The sequence below is a fragment of the Epinephelus fuscoguttatus genome, linkage group LG18, assembly GCF_011397635.1.
Source record: "Epinephelus fuscoguttatus linkage group LG18, E.fuscoguttatus.final_Chr_v1".
NCBI classification, from domain to species: domain Eukaryota; kingdom Metazoa; phylum Chordata; class Actinopteri; order Perciformes; family Serranidae; genus Epinephelus; species Epinephelus fuscoguttatus.
Genome location: NC_064769.1, coordinates 597,294 through 614,925, shown reverse-complemented (window position 1 = coordinate 614,925; position 17,632 = coordinate 597,294). Strand labels below are relative to the sequence as shown.

The following is a 17,632-nucleotide window of genomic DNA, read 5'->3' as shown; positions in this document are numbered from 1 at the left end:
AGCTGGCAAGTTCTTTTCCAACCTGATGAAAATATAATAAATCAAGTCTCAGTATAGAAACCTGCTGTAACTGACCTAACCTGCAGAAAGCTATGGGTGACCATTATATATTCTGCTACAGTCTAAGCACTGCACTACGTACATGTTATTTATCAAAGAGCATCTCTGCTTTATGCTCTATGAATACTACCAAAATAAAGTGATATCTAAATACAAAATAAAATGTGTTTTAACTGACATGTTATGCTTTTAGCAACAGGAAGCTTTGTGTCGACAAGTTGATTCTGTAGTGGGACTGAAACTAAAACTGAAGTCTAAAGCTGTGGAACTCCTCTCTCTTCTGATCCTCATACACAAACCTCCTCTCCTCTGCATTCCTGGAGACCACGTCATACTGAGAAAAAGTATGTAGTTAAATTACAGTTATTAATCACAATGTTGGTGATTACAAAGGGGTTACATTCAAATATATTCTTTCTGGACAGCTTCTAATGGAAACAAGATGGCGCTGACCAAGGGCAACACGCTACAAGCCTCTATCTCTATGTATTTCGCAGTCATTTACGACTGCCAGACTCAGGGCTCAGACCTCCTTGCCCGAAGGATTTTACCCCCAGACAGTCAGACTACTGAACAGTAGCATTTAAAGGAATACACCGACGATTTGGGAGTTATGCCCTTTCTCTATCATTTTCATATTGAGACAACATGATCGATATCATTTTTGTGTCTGTACGTCCAGTGGCTGGGTCTCAGTGGTTAGCACTGCGGCTTAGCTTAGTGAATACAATTAAAGTCTATACGGGGTCAGTAGCCTACTCGTAAAAGTGAACAAATAAACGTTACAGAAACCCTGAAGCTGGCATTTCTGCACAGGCATTTAAAACAAACGTGTTTAAACATTAATTCCAAAAACGAGAGTCCTTTTTAGTCGTTTTAGAAGAAGTTTATACACAGAAGTATAGTGTGTTTACGTCCTGCACGGAGGGATACACCAGTGAGCAGGCACAGGCACAGACATAGCCTGTAAACAAAACTCAGTTGTTTATTCAGCCTAACAATATCTCCCGGACTATAGTATAGTAGAGCCATACCTGTTTGAGCCGGAATATGAGGAACTCCAGGTGTTGGATGCTGAGCGGGCAAGAAGAGAGGCTGAATCCTCCGAGGCACCGGAACAGCAAGGGGCCGACAGGAGACGGAGGTCAGGGGAGGATTGGTGGTGTAGCTGTGGGGCTTGCCAACCTATGCCTACGGAGGTGGAATTATTTTGCTGCACAGAATGGGATTCGGTGCTACCATCATTGGGGAGGCTAGAGATATATCATCATCATCAGGAGGAAAACCGCCATAGAGAGTGCATCACAAGGAGTGAAAACTTTGCAGCAATCACAAATCCTGGCGTGACTGAAACATTCATGTTCCTAAGATAAACTGGAAAAAACGCCCCAGGCCTGCAGGAGCTGATGGACAGCTTTCAGTTGAGTGAGTAATATTGCTCAGGGTTTCCTCCAGGATTTTTTTAAACTGTGGGGGAGGGCTCCGGAGATGACGGGTGGGGACGGGGGTATTGATGTGAAATTATGACAACTTAAAACTGAATGTTTTTATAAATACAATATTTGTTCACTACACAACTATATACACAACTGTAGCCTAATCTAATGGCACAGTTTGCAGCCTGGTTGAGAGCACTTTATTTTTCTTGATTTTTTGAAAAAGAGCTCAAAGGCTCTGTTATATGAGATGGCCCATTGATGCTGCCTGTTCCTCAGGTCTGTCCTCACCTACACATAAAAACAATTAAAAGTGTGTCGAATACTGTTGATCTTGAATGTGCTCTTAAACTGACCAGGTTGTCTGGAGGGGGGGCGTGGTAAACAGGTAGCAGGTGTCGCAAATTAATAAATGTCCCCCCCTTGACAGCGCCACTGCCATTGCCATGCCGTCACGCCGGATTTCCACTGGATGCGTGTCCGTTGCAGAACAGCAGTGCTGGTTATCCGCTGCGTGCTCCGCCGTCCGTCAATACCCACCGGCTGCGTTTGCTGTGCGGTGCGGTGCAGCTCCGCCGGAAGACATCTCGGTGCACTGCCATGATTAATATCTCCTCGTCCATGGAGTCAGTGGGGTGAAATGACGTCTGAAAACCTCTGACCTGTTGACTTCAGGCCTGCCTCTGCCCATTATGTCGTTTTTAAGGTGTAGTGCAGGGAAATATGATCCGCCATGAACACTGTGTATTTTATTTTGAAAATTAACCGGGTGTTTTATTGTGTTTCTGTGCACGACTTCCTGCCCCGCACGATCTGCTCTGTGCTGACTTGCTGCGTTGTGCTCCGGCGTCCGGCAAAAATAGAAGTCCTGCGTATCTGTTGCGGAGGGCTCCAGAGTGCCGGAGCTGAGACGGAGCCGGAACGCAGCACAGCCGCAGCCGGTGGAAACACACGTTGACTAGAATTGAATCCTTTCGGCTCCGCTGCCATGCCGGAGTGGAGACGCAACCAACACGCATCTGGTGGAAATTGGCCGTCAGCCTTCAGTGTCCATGTTCGTATCCTTAAAAAAAATGTCGGGTTTAAACCAGGCTCGGGCTCATAATTACAGTTAGAGGGATGGGCCAGGCCTGCCGGATTTTCCATCCATATTACACAAAGTGATGAGAAGTTAAGTTTCACCGAGTCCCTGTCTTAGTCTGGCACTGTGTAAGAGGGCTGCCTCTCCAGTAGCTCTCCAGTTTTAGCTCTTTTTAAACTCTTTTTTCCTATCTTTGCTACCTTTCTGCTCTTCTCACGAAGACATTGTGTGTTTTATACATATCCCATGGATATTTTTAACTTTCCAATGCCACCAGGAGCCAGTTTTCTCACTTATTCAAGAGAGGAACTACTGGCTCTGAAAACAAAGGGACGAGCCAGGATACGACACCCCATCCCGGCAGAGTTGAGGAGGAGACCCAGGGGCTGCAAGGCCGGGGCTAAGCTAAAGGCTAGGCTAGCGGACAATCGGAGGCGCTACAAACCATTGATTCCCTCCGTGATTTTGGGGAATGTGAATTCGCTGCCGAACAAGATCAACGAGCTGTCCGCATTGAATAACCAACGGATTTACCATGAGAGCATGCAGGAAAAGCAAAGGTGGGGGACTCATCATGTATGTTAACAACCGCTGGTGTAACCCAGGACATATCTCCGTAAAGATGGTCTCGTGTTGCTGGGACCTCGAGCTACTAGCCGTTAGCCTGCGGCCATATTATCTGCCAAGGGAGCTTAGTCACGTGATCACCATCTGTGTTTACATCCCTCCGAGAGCGGACGCAGCCACTGTATGTGAGAAGATTCACTCCGTCACAGCAAGGCTGCAGACACAGCACCCTGAGGCATTTATGATCATTTCTGGGGATTTTAATCATGCAACTTTGGACTCTACTTTGGCTGCTTTCCACCAGGTTGTGGACTGTCCAACAAGAAACAACAGGACAATCGACTTGCTGTATGTTAATGTGAGGGATGCATACAGAGTCACACCCCTCCCCCCTCTAGGGAGGTCTGACCACAACCTGGTCCACCCACAGCCACAGTACACCCCCCTGGTCCAAAGGCAGCTGGTAACCACTCGCTCCATCAAGAGGTGGTCCCCTGAAATGGAAGGTGCCCTGAGAGACTGCTACAACACCACGGTCTGGTCTGGGATGAGCTGATCAACCCGCACGGTGAGGACATAGAGGGGCTGACACACTGTCTGACGGATTACCTTAACTTCTGTGCAGATGTGGTCTCCCCTACCAGGACTGTCTGCTGTTACCCTAATAACAAACCATGGGTAACGCAGGAAGTCAAAGCTGTCCTCAACAGGAAGAAGGCCGCCTTCAGGAACAGAGACAAGGAGGCGATGAAGGTGAGGTGAAACCCTGCGTGAGGGAAACAAAGGACAGCTACAGGAGAAAGGTGGAGCAGAAGCTGAAATCAACAACATGAGTGAAGTCTGGGAAGGTGTGAAAACCATCACAGGCCATAACACAAAGACCAGAGTCGTAGGGGGGGACAATGGAGAAGGCGAACGAACTTAACAACTTCTTCAACCAGTTCAACCAGCCCATGCCCCCACTGCAGCCATCTCTCCTTCTTCCCTCAGCACACCTCCCCCCAGACATCACAGCAGCACCCCCCTCCTCCCCCTCCCCCACCTCAACACAACCTCCTCCATACATCACTGTGGACCAGGTCAGAGGACAGCTGAGGAAGCTTCACCCCAGGAAAGCAGCAGGCCCGGACAAGGTGTGTCCCCGACTACTGAAGACCTGCGCTGCTGAACTGGAAGAACCGCTACAGTGTACCTTCAACCTTAGCCTGCAGCTAGGGAGAGTGCCCACCCTCTGGAAGACATCCTGCATCGTTCCAGTTCCTAAGAAGAACCGGCCCAGCGAGCTGAATGACTTCCGACCAGTGGCACTCACTTCACACCTGATGAAGAAGTTGGAGCGGCTCTTCCTCAGCCTCCTCAGACCCCAGGTGGAACACGCCCAGGACTGTCTGCAGTTTGCATACCGGGCAGGTGTTGGTGTGGAGGATGCCATCCTCCACCTGCTACACCGAGCCCACTCACACCTGGATAAGGGAAGCGGTATGGTGAGGATTCTCTTCCTGGACTTATCGAGCGCCTTTAACACTTGTGCTTCAGGACAAACTGAACAGGATACGAGTGGACCCCTGCCTGGTCACTTGGATCTCCAGCTGCCTCACCGACAGGCGGCAGTACGTCAGGCTGAGGGACACCACGTCTGACACTGTGATCAGTAGCACCAGAGCACCCCCAGGGCACGGTGCTGGCCCCACTTCTCTTCACCCTGTACACCTCGGACTTCTGCTACAACTCTGAGCTGTGTCACATCCAGAAGTTTGCCGATAACACAGCCATCGTTGGATGCATCAGGGACAACAGAGAGGAGGAGTACAGGAGCCTAGTGAGGGACTTTGCTGTCTGGTGCCACACAAACCATCTACAGCTCAACACCTCGAAGACAAAGGAGCTGGTCATTGACTTTGGGAAGTCCAGACCAAGACCGCGACCAGTTCTGATCGAGGGAGTTGAGGTGGAGGCTGTGGATTCCTACTAGGAATTACTTAATTATTCTCTGTATATATCATATCTGTATCATATATCTTATATTTATATTTTACAAATTGTTTTTACTTTTTTTTTTACGTTTTGATACCCTGTGTGCTCTTTACCCTGTGTGCTGCTATCCAATGCTGCTGGAATTTTAATTTCCCTGAGGGAGTCTTCCCAAGGGATTAATAAAGTTCTATCTAATCTAATCTAATCTAATCTAATCTTTAAAAACAAAGCTAAGGAGCTATGAGAGCACGGGAAAGTTCAGTGCTGTTTGCTCAGATGATGACAGTGTGATGAACGTGACAGGAAGAGACAGCGGGAGCATTAATGTTAACATTAGGGTCATTTTCACAGGCTTTAACAAAAGATGAATCAAACTTAACCTTGCTTAGGTAGGCTACCTTTCTCTCACCCTTTTCTCTCCCTCTACTTCGGACTGTAGTCTCTTTGCCTCCCCTCCACTCTTGAGCGTACCGCAGTACAGCCAGACAGGCAGGTGATGACTCAGTTTTTCAAAATAAAGTTAATTGCAGCATAGTGTCACATAACATTTCAATATTTAAAACTCTGATTATGGTAAGCATATGTGCGCAAATATAGACATATATATATATATATATATATATATACACAGTACAGGCCAAAAGTCACACACCTTCTCATTCAATGCGTTTTCTTTATTTTCATGACTATTTACATTGTAGATTCTCACTGAAGGCATCAAAACTATGAATGAACACATGTGGAGTTATGTACTTAACAAAAAAAGGTGAAATAACTGAAAACATGTTTTATATTCTAGTTTCTTCAAAATAGCCACCCTTTGCTCTGATTACTGCTTTGCACACTCTCGGCATTCTCTCGATAAGCTTCAGGAGGTAGTCACCTGAAATGGTTATGAAATTTGATCATGAGTTAATGAAGAACTGACCATTAACTAATAGTTAGTTCCTCATTAGTTCCTCAGTAACTACTCCTCTGAAATTTGATCAGGGGTTCCTGAAGAACTGACCATTAACTAATAGTTAGTTCATCATTAGTTCCTCATTAACTACTCTAATTTTGTGTACCTTAGTTCCTCAGTAACTACTCATTAGTTCCTCATTAGTTCCTCAGTAACTACTCTAATTTTGTATACCTTAGTTCCTCAGTAACTACTCAATTGTTCCTCATTAGTTCCTCATTCATTCCCCATTAGTTCCTCAGTAACTACTCTAATTTTGTGTACTTTATCTTAAAGTGTTACCTCATTCTGTTGCGCTGCATCCTTTCACCCTGCAGGAATGCCTTGTTTTGTTAAAGCCTATTTCCAGACATTTTTTTCATCTTTACTGCCCAGTTTATAAACTAATCTGATGTAATAAGTTAAGTTACTTTGATGAAATGATTGAAGGGTTGAGAGACAGCCAGGGTATAATGTATTTCTGAAGGAGAAGACTCTTTGTGAGACGCCTCTGTTCACAACTGGATAGACTAACGACGGCTGTGGCTCAGAGGTAGATCAACTGTTCGATCCCCAGCTCCTCCAGTCTGCATGTAGAAGTATCCTTGAGCAAGACACTGAAGCCGAAATTGCTCCAGATGATGTTTCGATCGGTATATGAGTGTGTTAAAAACTGAGTAGCAGGTGGCACCTTGTAAGGTAACCTCAGCCACCAGTGTATGAACGTGTGTTTGAATGGGTGACTGTGACTCGTGTAAAAAGCGCTTTGAGTGGTAGGATGACTAGAAAGACGCTATAAAAGTGCAGGTCCATTTACAACCAATCAGAGCAATGAAACGTGTAACGTAGTGCTGTGAAGCACATGCAAGCTGGGATGTTGCTTGGTCTGTTTTCAAACAGAACAAAAATGGCACTCTGGTCACATACTGTTTCTCTTACAGTACAGTAAAATGTGTTTTTTTAAAACATTTGAGGTGGGGAAATGAACAATGCAGTGACAAAATCTTGATTCTGATTTGATCAGCACTGCCTAGTTTGACAGTCTGGTCTGAATTTAGTGAGCCTTGGACAGAGCAGAGACCCTGATGCTGCTTGATCATATCGAGCCCACCACCACTGCAGTCCGGTCAAAATGTGTGGCTCCCAAGAGAGGAGAAACAAGGGACTGTTATTCAACCAGCCACAACACCAAGGTCCTACATTATACACACTGATGAAGGACAAGTAAGGAGAAACCGCACACATAGAGTTCAAGGACTTGCGATTCCTTTATAGTAAAGTGGGGTGTAAGGGGGACAAGAGGACTGGGCAGAACAAAGGTAGGTATAGTCGCCTGCAACTGCGTGAAACATTGGTCATGGTTCTAATTCCCTGCCATGCCTTTCTTGGATTGCTGGTAGCCAGCCTCTAACTTTTGTTTGTAGCTGTGCTTGTCCAGTTGTAGTTCTCTTTTTTTGTCTCTGTGTGCCCATTCTAGCTGTTTCATCCTGGTTTCTTTAGGCTTTTTTCTTCTGAAGTATAAATTTCTTTAATCTGTTAGACACCCAAGGCTGATCATTAGGATAAACTAAAAAGGTCTTAGTGGGTATTACAAAGAAATACATACAGTCAGGCACTGCTATACCCTTCTTGTTAATATTAGGGTTATAAAGTCATTACGCTGTCATCGTTCTACACCTTGACAGCCATTCTTTGAGGCTCCCTCTCTGGCAACCTCTTATAGACAGGGCACAGACCACAGTGGTAACAGTGAGCAGAGTTCTCCCTGGACAGATGGAAATGTTGGAGGGAGACACACAGCAGCTCAGTGTCAAGGGTACACAGGTATTCTCTCACCACAACTCTCCAACACCACTTGTTCCTGATGAGGAGACAGATGCCAACTTGTGAGCCCAATGATGTTGGGGTCTCGGTCAGTCCTGAGTGCTGAGAAGCCTGAAGGCTCCACCTCAGTGGAATCAATGTCACTGTTCAGTCAAGTTTCAGTGATCGCTAACACAGAGGTGCTCCAATACTTGTGCAGGAAGTGGGTATTGGCCAACAGCTCATCATTCTTTTCTGTCAAGGTCTGCTTGTAGAGCTGGGAAGTAGGCGGGAGGAGTTTGTTTTCAAGCCTCTTAAGTCAGTGATGAATGCCACCCTAACATCCTCATTCTTGCTTTGTCTGTGTAGTGCTTCTCTTCCAGTTTGTTCTAAGACAGTTTGGTATCAAGTCTGCAACAGTTGACCTGTTGTGAGATATTTGATTGTCTAACAGCAGTACGTTCAGATGTCCGTATCTGATCACAAAGACTGGTATCACAGCCAATCAAGGAATTTTTTAACTGATCGGGATTGGCTATACTGAGGTCTATAGAGGATCCAGTCCAGTTTTTATATCAATTATCACACAAGTGTTTTTACTCACAAAGCTTTCATACAGATACATGGGGAGTGCAGTTATCCCCAACTCTCCTGCTGTCTTACTCTGCTCCACCCTGCTGAGCTACTGTGAGTGTGTGCAAGCAGGGGCAGAGTACTGCACGCGGAGGAACACTAAAGGCCATAAACAACAGCAAAAATGCAGTATGAGACTGTATGACTGTTTATTAATGTTTTTTGCACAAAATTATGAGCACTCGTTTCATTTCAGCTCAGTGTGAAAGTCTCTTGTGTTAATGGCTCATGGTGTTTCACTGTGGGTGGAGGTGAGATAGAAGTGCAGAACTGACGACAACTGCACTCACCACACCACTGCAAAGTGCAACAAAAGCGTGAAAAAGCAATGAGAGTATTTCATTCATGTAGCCAAATCCTTGCTAAAGATGTACAGACGATAAAAAAATCAGTGGAACACAGTTCATTCAGGTAACTCATGCAAAGGCTGAACAGAGGCAACAAACACTGGAGGACAGTCTCTTACAGGAACAAAGACATTCCCTCAAGACTGTAACAAGTTCAAAAAGATTAAAGGGAGGGTTTGCTATTTTTACCTGTTTACTTATTTTTTGATAAATAAATAATTAAATAATTAAACAATAAGGAATGACTTGGATGCAGGGATTTGTTTCCCTTAATTCACTACAGAGCTATTCAGTTCCCAAGCATAAAATTTGAATAACTTCAGTGTGCTTGAAGTGTGCACTGTGCAGCTGTATTACCTAGAAAAATAGAAGTATCAGATAAGGACTCAGTATCAGCAGATACTCAATATTAAGTGACTCAGCTTGAGATCAGGGTCAAAAACACTTGGTCAGGACATTTCTAGCAGTAGGGTTTCTCTGCTGCTCAGGGTTTCACAGTCTGTGCCGCCAGCAACATAGCTGTGGTTGCCTCTTTGGGCAAAATACATTTAAAATCACTGTAAACAGTCCAATCATGTACCATATAGAAAAATACATAAATGCTTCTTCAGTGCAGGCAATGTTCGACAAAAATGTATCTTTGCTAAGGTAGGAAAGAGTCAAGATCCTCTAGCTCTGATAAGAAAATGAACAAAATGTATCATACAGTCATTTAAATAATGACTTATGTAATAATGTTTGTCTCCTCAAACTTTTTGTCCAATTTTTGTTATATGCTACAACTGATGGATAATTGTAACTTCACCAATGATTACGGAAAAGCTACATACGATTAACTGTCCTGACTTTTTCAGTGTATGTGACATCAGTGTGATGCTGTCTGGAAACATTTTAGTGTCCTAACAAAAACCTTATAAAATGTATTTTATTCTAATTATCCAAATAAAAATGATTAAGTAATTCAAATAAACACCTGGCATTCAAAAAAGGGCAAACCACTGGGAGACTATTGCATCAGTGTAGTTCTACAATGTGTGTCTTACCTGCCAGGTCTTCTTTAGAAGAAGCAATGCGAGGGGAACTGTTGCCAGGTTCAATCTTCAGAGACAGCCTAGAACACAAATTCTCTCTATCATACACACCAGCACATTGCTGCTTCCCAATTATAGGCTAGTAGCCAGCCCATAGAGCCCCATTGTGAACCTGGAAATGTTGAGTACACCAAAGTTTTATTGCAGAAATGTGAAGTATGGGTCCCCAGCATACAGAAACTGCTGGATGCTAATTTTCATATGTTGAGCAATTTGCATAATTAGCACAATTAGCATAATTAGCAGAATCATCCAGATTGACAATTGATTTTGCACTGTGTGACCAGTTTCTACAATATTGGAGTAGTTTAAGAGGTTTTAGAGGTTGCTGAATTCAATTCTGGCACTTTCAGACTTCAAAATGGTAATTCCATAACAAACTTGGATAAATTTAGACACATTTTGTATTAATTTCGAACAAAATTTTAGGTTATTTTCATGAGTAAACACAATAATCTTACATTTCAGAATCACAAGAGCTCTTGCTCTTTGACGTGAATGTTGATAACCTAATTTTGTTTACATTTCTTGAGGTCCGGTCATGTTTTTATGCAAATAAAATGCTAGCTGTTGCAGCTAACTGTTGTAGTTGTAATAAGTATGTTGTAAAGCAAGGAAGCATAGTCTAGTTTTAAAGTACTTGAAACATTTAAAAATGTATGGAAAACTTAATCATAAAGGGAGCAGTTTCACCAACTAGCATGTCTTCCTTAAAGTGGAACGCCAGCGTTATTGAACTCATATCCCTATCGAACAAGCTAATCACAAACAACCAAAACGTTAAGGAATGAGAATATTTGGTACAACATAACTTAATTTGTGCGCTTGGCAGTAGAGCTAACCTAACAGGCCATTTTTGCAGTTTCGGTTTCGTTTCAAAAATGCCCGGTTCACTGCGCTTTAGCAGCTGGGTACAGAACTTGTGCTACGTATTACCAAATTTTCCCATTGCTGCACATTTCGGTTACTAGTAACAAGCTTGCACGATAGAGTTCAGTAACGCCGGCGTTCCGCTTTAACACTGGGAGGGAGGTTTACCTAGTGGAACAGGCCCTGGGTCGAACCTGCAACCACCCAACAACGGCAGTTGGGAATTGAGAGTGCTTATCTTAAAATCCCTGAATACATGTCTTCTTCTGGGTGAGGTTTACCAGTGTTCATATACCTACCTAGCCTCAGTTACGCCTTCTGTGACACTCACCCCCCTTAATCTCACTCTCATTTGGGTCACGGAACCAAAATATCAGCGGTCTTCTCATATAGTCTGCCTGCCCTGGGTTTCAAACCTGTGACCTCCCAGCAACACCAGATTGGTAATACCAATGCGCTACCTGCTGAGCTGACCCAGGCTCCCAACTCAGTAGTTAGCAAAGTTGGTTAAGTGAGTGAGGTATACCAACATACACTAGCGCAACTAGCATCCTAGCTGGCATCAGTTGGCATCCATTACACTAGACAGTATCCTAAAAGCCTGGATTGCTAGTCTAGGATGGCTAGTTTCCCAACACCTCTCTAAACAAGTTTTGACATTTTCAACCTGGGTGACCAATGTGGTTCCATTTTGGCCATGCATGCTCTTTCGGGATGTGATACCACCTCATATCCTGTTGGGAAGGGGAAGGTGCACTCAAGGCCATGACAGTTGTACCTGGTAAGCTTCTCCACTGTTTTGGAGGGGCAGAAGCCACAGATTTACAGATCACAAAAGCAACGAGGGCTTTCTTTCTGGCTCCGTACAATCAGAGGAACTCTGTAACCTTGGATGCAGCCTGGTATGAAATTTACTGAAAGCGCAAAAGGTCCCCAGCACTGAAGACGCTACCTCCTACAAAGCGCAATATGCGCCTTCATGGAAGATGTTCCATAGCTGGTCTGCTGCTATGGAAAGCAGCAGACCAGCCTGATCCACCGGCTGTGGATATCACCTTGTTTGGATGGGACAAGAAGATGGGCCTAAAGGAAGGAGAGGAACTGATTATGCCCACCCAGAATTCAAGTCCAGCTGCTCCTCCTGCTTTGTTAGATGTTGTCAGCTGTGGTTGCAAAGCTGGGTTGAAACCTTGCACATCAGCAAAGTGCAGCTGTGCAGCTGCAGGTCTGGCCTGTACCAGTTATTGTTCCTGCAAAGGTAATGACGGTATATGCTGCAACATACTCACACAACACCAAGAACACAAAGAGAGGGATGATGGGTCTGGAGAAGATGCGGTGTGGTGCGGAGGTGAGGCCCTCTTGGTTAGCCTTGCATCTGGCGGGCTCACCCGGGTTGCCCAGACTCTGTTTTAAGTCTTGCGTCTGGTGGAGTTTTAACTGGGTCCTCGTTGGATCTTGCGACTTGCGGACCAACCTGGGCAGCCCTTCTGCCATTCGGGCGTGCCCTAGCGACTTGCAGGGCCTGTCTTGTATGGCATGTATATAGTGTATATTTGTACATAGTTCATTGATCACACATGTTGATGGGCTTAGGTGATGTCATCTCATTGGGTGTCTTAAAGAGCTACCACATTAATACCCCATTAATATGTATCGTACAGTTGCAGGATCCAAGTTATGTCAAATACCCGCATTGCTTTTTCCACCAGAAATACATAACATTCAACCTAACAAAGATTCAAAGAAGCAATTTTGAATCTTCAAAAGTGTTGGAGGGGATTCAGCTTCACTACACCCTGAAAACAATGCATCAACATTCACAAGAGCACTCATGATTCTGAAATGTAAGATTATTGTGTTTACCATAAAAATAACCTAAAATTATGCCTGAAAGTAATCAAAATTTGCCTAAATACATCCAAATATATAATAAAATTAGCTCTTTGAAATCTGAAAATGCCAGAAATGAAATCAGCATCCTCTAAAATCTCTAAAACCACTCACATACTGTAGAAATTGGCCATACAGTGCAAAATATGTGGTCAAGCTTATAATGCTAATAATGCTAATTATGCAAATTGCTCAACATATGCAAATTAGCATCTGGCAGTTTCTGTATACTGGGGACCCATACTTCACATTTCTGCAATAAAACTTTGGTGTGCTCAACATTTCCGGGTTAGCCTAGTTGGCTACTAGACTATTAGCTGAAGTGTCCAGACATAAATCCATTAATCCATTACACACTCACAGCTGTGATATCAATTCCAGCAGTTTAATTACAGAAAATGATGCGGAACATACAAGTCTAAACTTTGTCCTTGATCAGCTAACAGTGTATATGAAGATTTCACATAAGTCCATTACCGACCTTTTTACAGCAGCTTCTATTTATTATTAATTTATATTATATTATTATTTTCTTTTATTAATATTTTTTTTTCTGGCGGTTGTTTGCCTCTGCAAACCAGTAAAGTTGTAGTTATAGTTTCAATCCATATCTGTGGAGTTAGTTTTATGCCACTTTAATCAAACAAATTTTCTTTAACATCAAACAAAACTAACTTGAGATAAAATAAAACTCACTTATGCAAAAAAAAAGTAATCTCAAAAGTAAAACTTACAACTACAGTACTAACTGATCCTATTGACGTAGGCTTACTATTTAACCACTTGATCACGTCTAACAATGAAAAATGGTGCAACACATCGTCATTTATTGCTTTTCACTGGTGCCTTCATCATGTTGGATGTAGTCAGTAACCTCACAGTGACTCTGGATTTAGCACTTCATTTACTGACAGAGCTGACAACAGCCTCTGGGGAGTCCCCTGCAAACATGTTCTGCAGAAAATATCCTCTCGTATTTCAACTTAAATTCAAGTGCTCATGGGGTGTCGATGGCTTGGTGGTGGAGCAGGCGCCCCATGTGCAGGGCTGTTGCCGCAGCGGCCTGGGTTCGAATTCGGCCTGTGGCCCTTTGCTGCATGTCACTCCCTCTCTCTCTCCCCCTTTCACACTTGTCTGTCCTGTCAATTAAAGGCTTAAAAATGCCCAAAAAATATCTTGAAAAAAAAATATTCAAGTGCTCAAGGCTGGAGAGGGTATTTCCTATCTGACTGATCTCAGTGTGTGCAGGTTAATGATGCCCTCTAAAAGGCTCTGGTCATTTTACAGCTCCCCAAGGGCTTTTTGACTCTCTCCGCTTGCACATTTTAGACCGCTGCAACATTAGAGAATTAGTCTCACAGGAGGAAGTTAAAAAGACCTCACAATTTTGATGACTAAACATCAGGAAAATTCTTCCTAAAAATTAGAGAAGACCATCTAAAATAAGAATTTCAATATATTATATCCATGGCCCAGGAAACTTTAATCAATATTTGTTAACACGAGCTCTTCTCTCTCAAAGTCAGAAACCAGAAAAGGAAGTCTCAAACTTGCGATGTCATAGGGTATAAAGTCTGGAGCTGCTCCGTAGTCAATGAATGAAGACGGATAATATGGACCCCAAGAATGTTTGTTTTATTTTATATATAAATGATCTTTCTATTGTAGTGTTCCCTGCTCTGAAACAGATAATGTACCTATATACTCAGAACATTCCCTTGAATGCTCTCAGTGTCATCTTGAACATAGCTCACCATTCATTGTCTATGGAGTAACTCAAAGCTTTACTTGACCAGATCATAAATGAGATGTTCATGTTTTTGGACTGTCTTAGACCACAAGAATAACATGTAGTTTGCACTCGTGGAGGCCAAAGTTTACAACTGCTGCTGGACTTTTATACCCTCTTTTATACCCTCTGGACCAAGTGGGGCCCTTTTAAACACAATGGGGGCACCATAAGCTCTTTTCAGAACAAAGATTGGTGACCAGATGAAACTATTTTAAATGTTGCAGAAAAAAGTTGCAGCGGTGTTAACTGGCTGGTCTGAACTGGACTCAAGTTTTAGAACATAAAGCATGTCACCTGTCTCCCCAGCCAATCAGCCTTTAGTGAAGTCCACTGGTCAAGTCAAATGACTGCAGATGGTGTGTTCGCCTGCTATGGCAGGTGCTTCATACCCACCCAGCCCGTCACGTCGGACGGTGGGTCACTGCTGCTGCTTCCTGCTTGCTGCATGTGCTTATGCCCTGCCCACACACACATATTCTCACTGACTGATTAATTGGCACTGGTTATTTATATTATTGTGGCGTATTTATTATCAATACAATCCATCTGATGCTCGTTTTGTCTCTGTTTTTCGATGTTTCATCACTACTACGAATGCAACTGTAGCCAGTATCTCACTATCACTATCCTCATTCATATTTTATTCATATTTTAAAATACATTATATCCCACTTGAACCTGCAGTCTGAAAACAGTAAGACTAAATAAATAGACCAAGTATAACCAGAGCCCCCAAATAATGCCCCACCCCAAACATCAAGTGCTAAATCCAAACTGTCATTAGCTGTGGCAGTCAGCCAAACCTATTTGCGAGCAGTGGATCTCAGATGCTGCCTGAGAAAGTCATCAGCCCCTGATGAATGAAATCCCTGTGGAGAAACAGAACCAGTTGCTGTGGTTTTTAATCCTGCTTCCTGTGCATTGACCCTGGTCAATTTCAAACCCACTTCCATGTTTGTTTGTGCTGGAGAAAAGCTTGTGTCGTGACCAAGGTGAACACTGAGATGAGACTTACTTGAAGTTGTCATCCTCTACAAACTTCTGGAGTTCCTCTATATAGCGAACTGATAACAGATACTTCTGGACATGTGGCAGAGTCACCAAGTAATCTGAAGAAAAAAGGTTAGAAGAGGTTACCTTAGATAAAAAAAACTCAAACTGACAGATCACATATAGTATGTGCAAGATTTGCTTGATCATTTTGACCAAGGGAAACAAAGAAGAATCTATATACAGATACCGACTCAGTGATAATAGCTCTGGATGTCCACTAAAATGATATACAGCCCTCATCACTTTGGTGAATTCAAATATCACTAAATGCAAAAGAGGGTTACACACCCACATCAGGATGCCATGTTTCTATGTTGAGCATAGGGGAAAATAATGCACAGATGTTTTGACTATACTTTCCTCAGTGTGCAGTTAAAAAAGAGCAAAAGACTGAGCAGAAAAAAAACTCAAACAGTGGAATATAAGATGCAGATAACAAAAAAGGAATTATTGTACATTGCTGGAATTCACGTATAAATGGGCAATCAGATATCTGTAAAACTGCTAACGTGAGGACAATACTCCTGCATCGATCTACTTAAAGGAAAAGTTCACCCCCAAATAAAAAACTTGTATTTTTCTTCTGACCTGTAGTGCTAATTATCAATCTAGATTGTTTTGGTGTGAGTAGCAGAGTTTTGGAGATATTATTTCAAGCCCTTTTAACATTTAATCAATAAGAATGACTAATAGCTATTTAGTGTTAGTTTAGCAAAAATGACATGTTACTTTGACATGTTGAAACGCAAAAATAAGATATTTGTAAGACAAATTTGACAATTTACAAATATATCTTTACATGTAGAAATAACATTTTGACTTTTCAAAACTGATTTACACATATCTTTAATTAAGGGACCAAAAAGCAAGAAAGCAAATGCTTTTGCTCTGATTCTTCTTCTTCTTATTTTTCTCTGCTAAAAGTCTTCCTGCAGCAAAAACTGTACAACAAAAACTTACCAAAATGGCAGGTTGTTTGCAAATTCCACCTGCTACTCAGCCATAAAAAAAATCACACCTATTGACATCATGATGTTGCTGTAACAATCAAGTTTATGTTTTCACAGTTATTTCAAGAAAGGCTTGGCTTTGAGGTAAAATTCTCTCACCATATAAATCTCTCAATTGTATCTGCATCTTTGCTCCAGTGGTCTTCTGCTCTAAAAATGTATGATTTTGCAACTTTTGCAAGTTTTCTCTAAATCATACTTTTGCAAACTCTTTGCAGACCACTAGTCCAATCCAAGCTCTGGCTCCAAAGCAGGTGACATTGAATCAAATTTAAAGCTGCTGGCTAAGGATAAACATAGATTCAGTAACATTGTTATTCACATCAGCGGTAATAACATCCGGTTACGCCAATCGGAGTTGTCAAAAATAAATGTCAAGTCGGTGTGTGAATATGCAAAAACAATGTCTGACTCTGTAGTTCTCTCTGGACCCCTTCCAAATCATCTTCCTCTACTATTATTATACAAATATGACTATAATTGTCACATATATATACTGCCATATACTAATATTTACTTATGACATATATGCTATTATTATTATTATTATCATTATTATTATTATTATTGTCATCATTATTATTACTACATAATTCTTGATCCTTTGCAACCTTCAAGATTTTACAGTCCATGCTGGCTTGGACTGGAATCACTGCTTGCAGTTATATCAATAATGACAAATTTACGCAAAAACAAAAGGGGTTCAGCCCTCTGGGCTTGAACAAGTAATGATATTAATAATAATAATAATGATAATAATAATACTATCAAATAACTCTAGCAAGCAAGTAACAAAGCTATTCCACTAGATAATGTAGATATTGTTATTTGTTTCATACCATAGTTACATGACATCTGCAAGTCGGAGATGACCCTCAGAAGGTTGTTCATCTGATTGGTCCGTTGCTCTGTCTCTATGATACTGTCTGATGCAGGATAGGCTGAGTCAATGTAGATCATGTCCAACAGGTATATTCCTAGAAGACATAACACAAGACAGCAAATCACTAACTAACTCCCAGCAATGACAATAGCTTTGCTTTGACAAAATTCCTACTTATGGAATGACATCCTGGCAAAAA

The 17,632-nt window shown here is 42.4% G+C and overlaps 1 protein-coding gene across 8 annotated transcripts in view; it reads right to left on the bottom strand.

Annotated features, from left to right (window-relative positions):
- The window catches only part of ralgps1 (Ral GEF with PH domain and SH3 binding motif 1), a 315,193-nt gene that overhangs the window by 74,548 nt on the left and 223,013 nt on the right, over positions 1 to 17,632 (bottom strand). For 7 of the 8 annotated variants that reach the window (XM_049604029.1, XM_049604031.1, XM_049604030.1 and 4 more), the window contains 3 exons: positions 17,390 to 17,527; positions 15,503 to 15,596; positions 9,885 to 9,952 (listed from right to left, as the gene is read on the bottom strand). The exons of the other annotated variant lie outside the window; for it this stretch is intronic. In XM_049604029.1, coding sequence (XP_049459986.1) covers positions 9,885 to 9,952; positions 15,503 to 15,596; positions 17,390 to 17,527 — 300 coding nt within the window. The remainder of the gene's footprint in view (positions 1 to 9,884; positions 9,953 to 15,502; positions 15,597 to 17,389; positions 17,528 to 17,632) is intronic. 8 annotated transcript variants of the gene reach the window in all.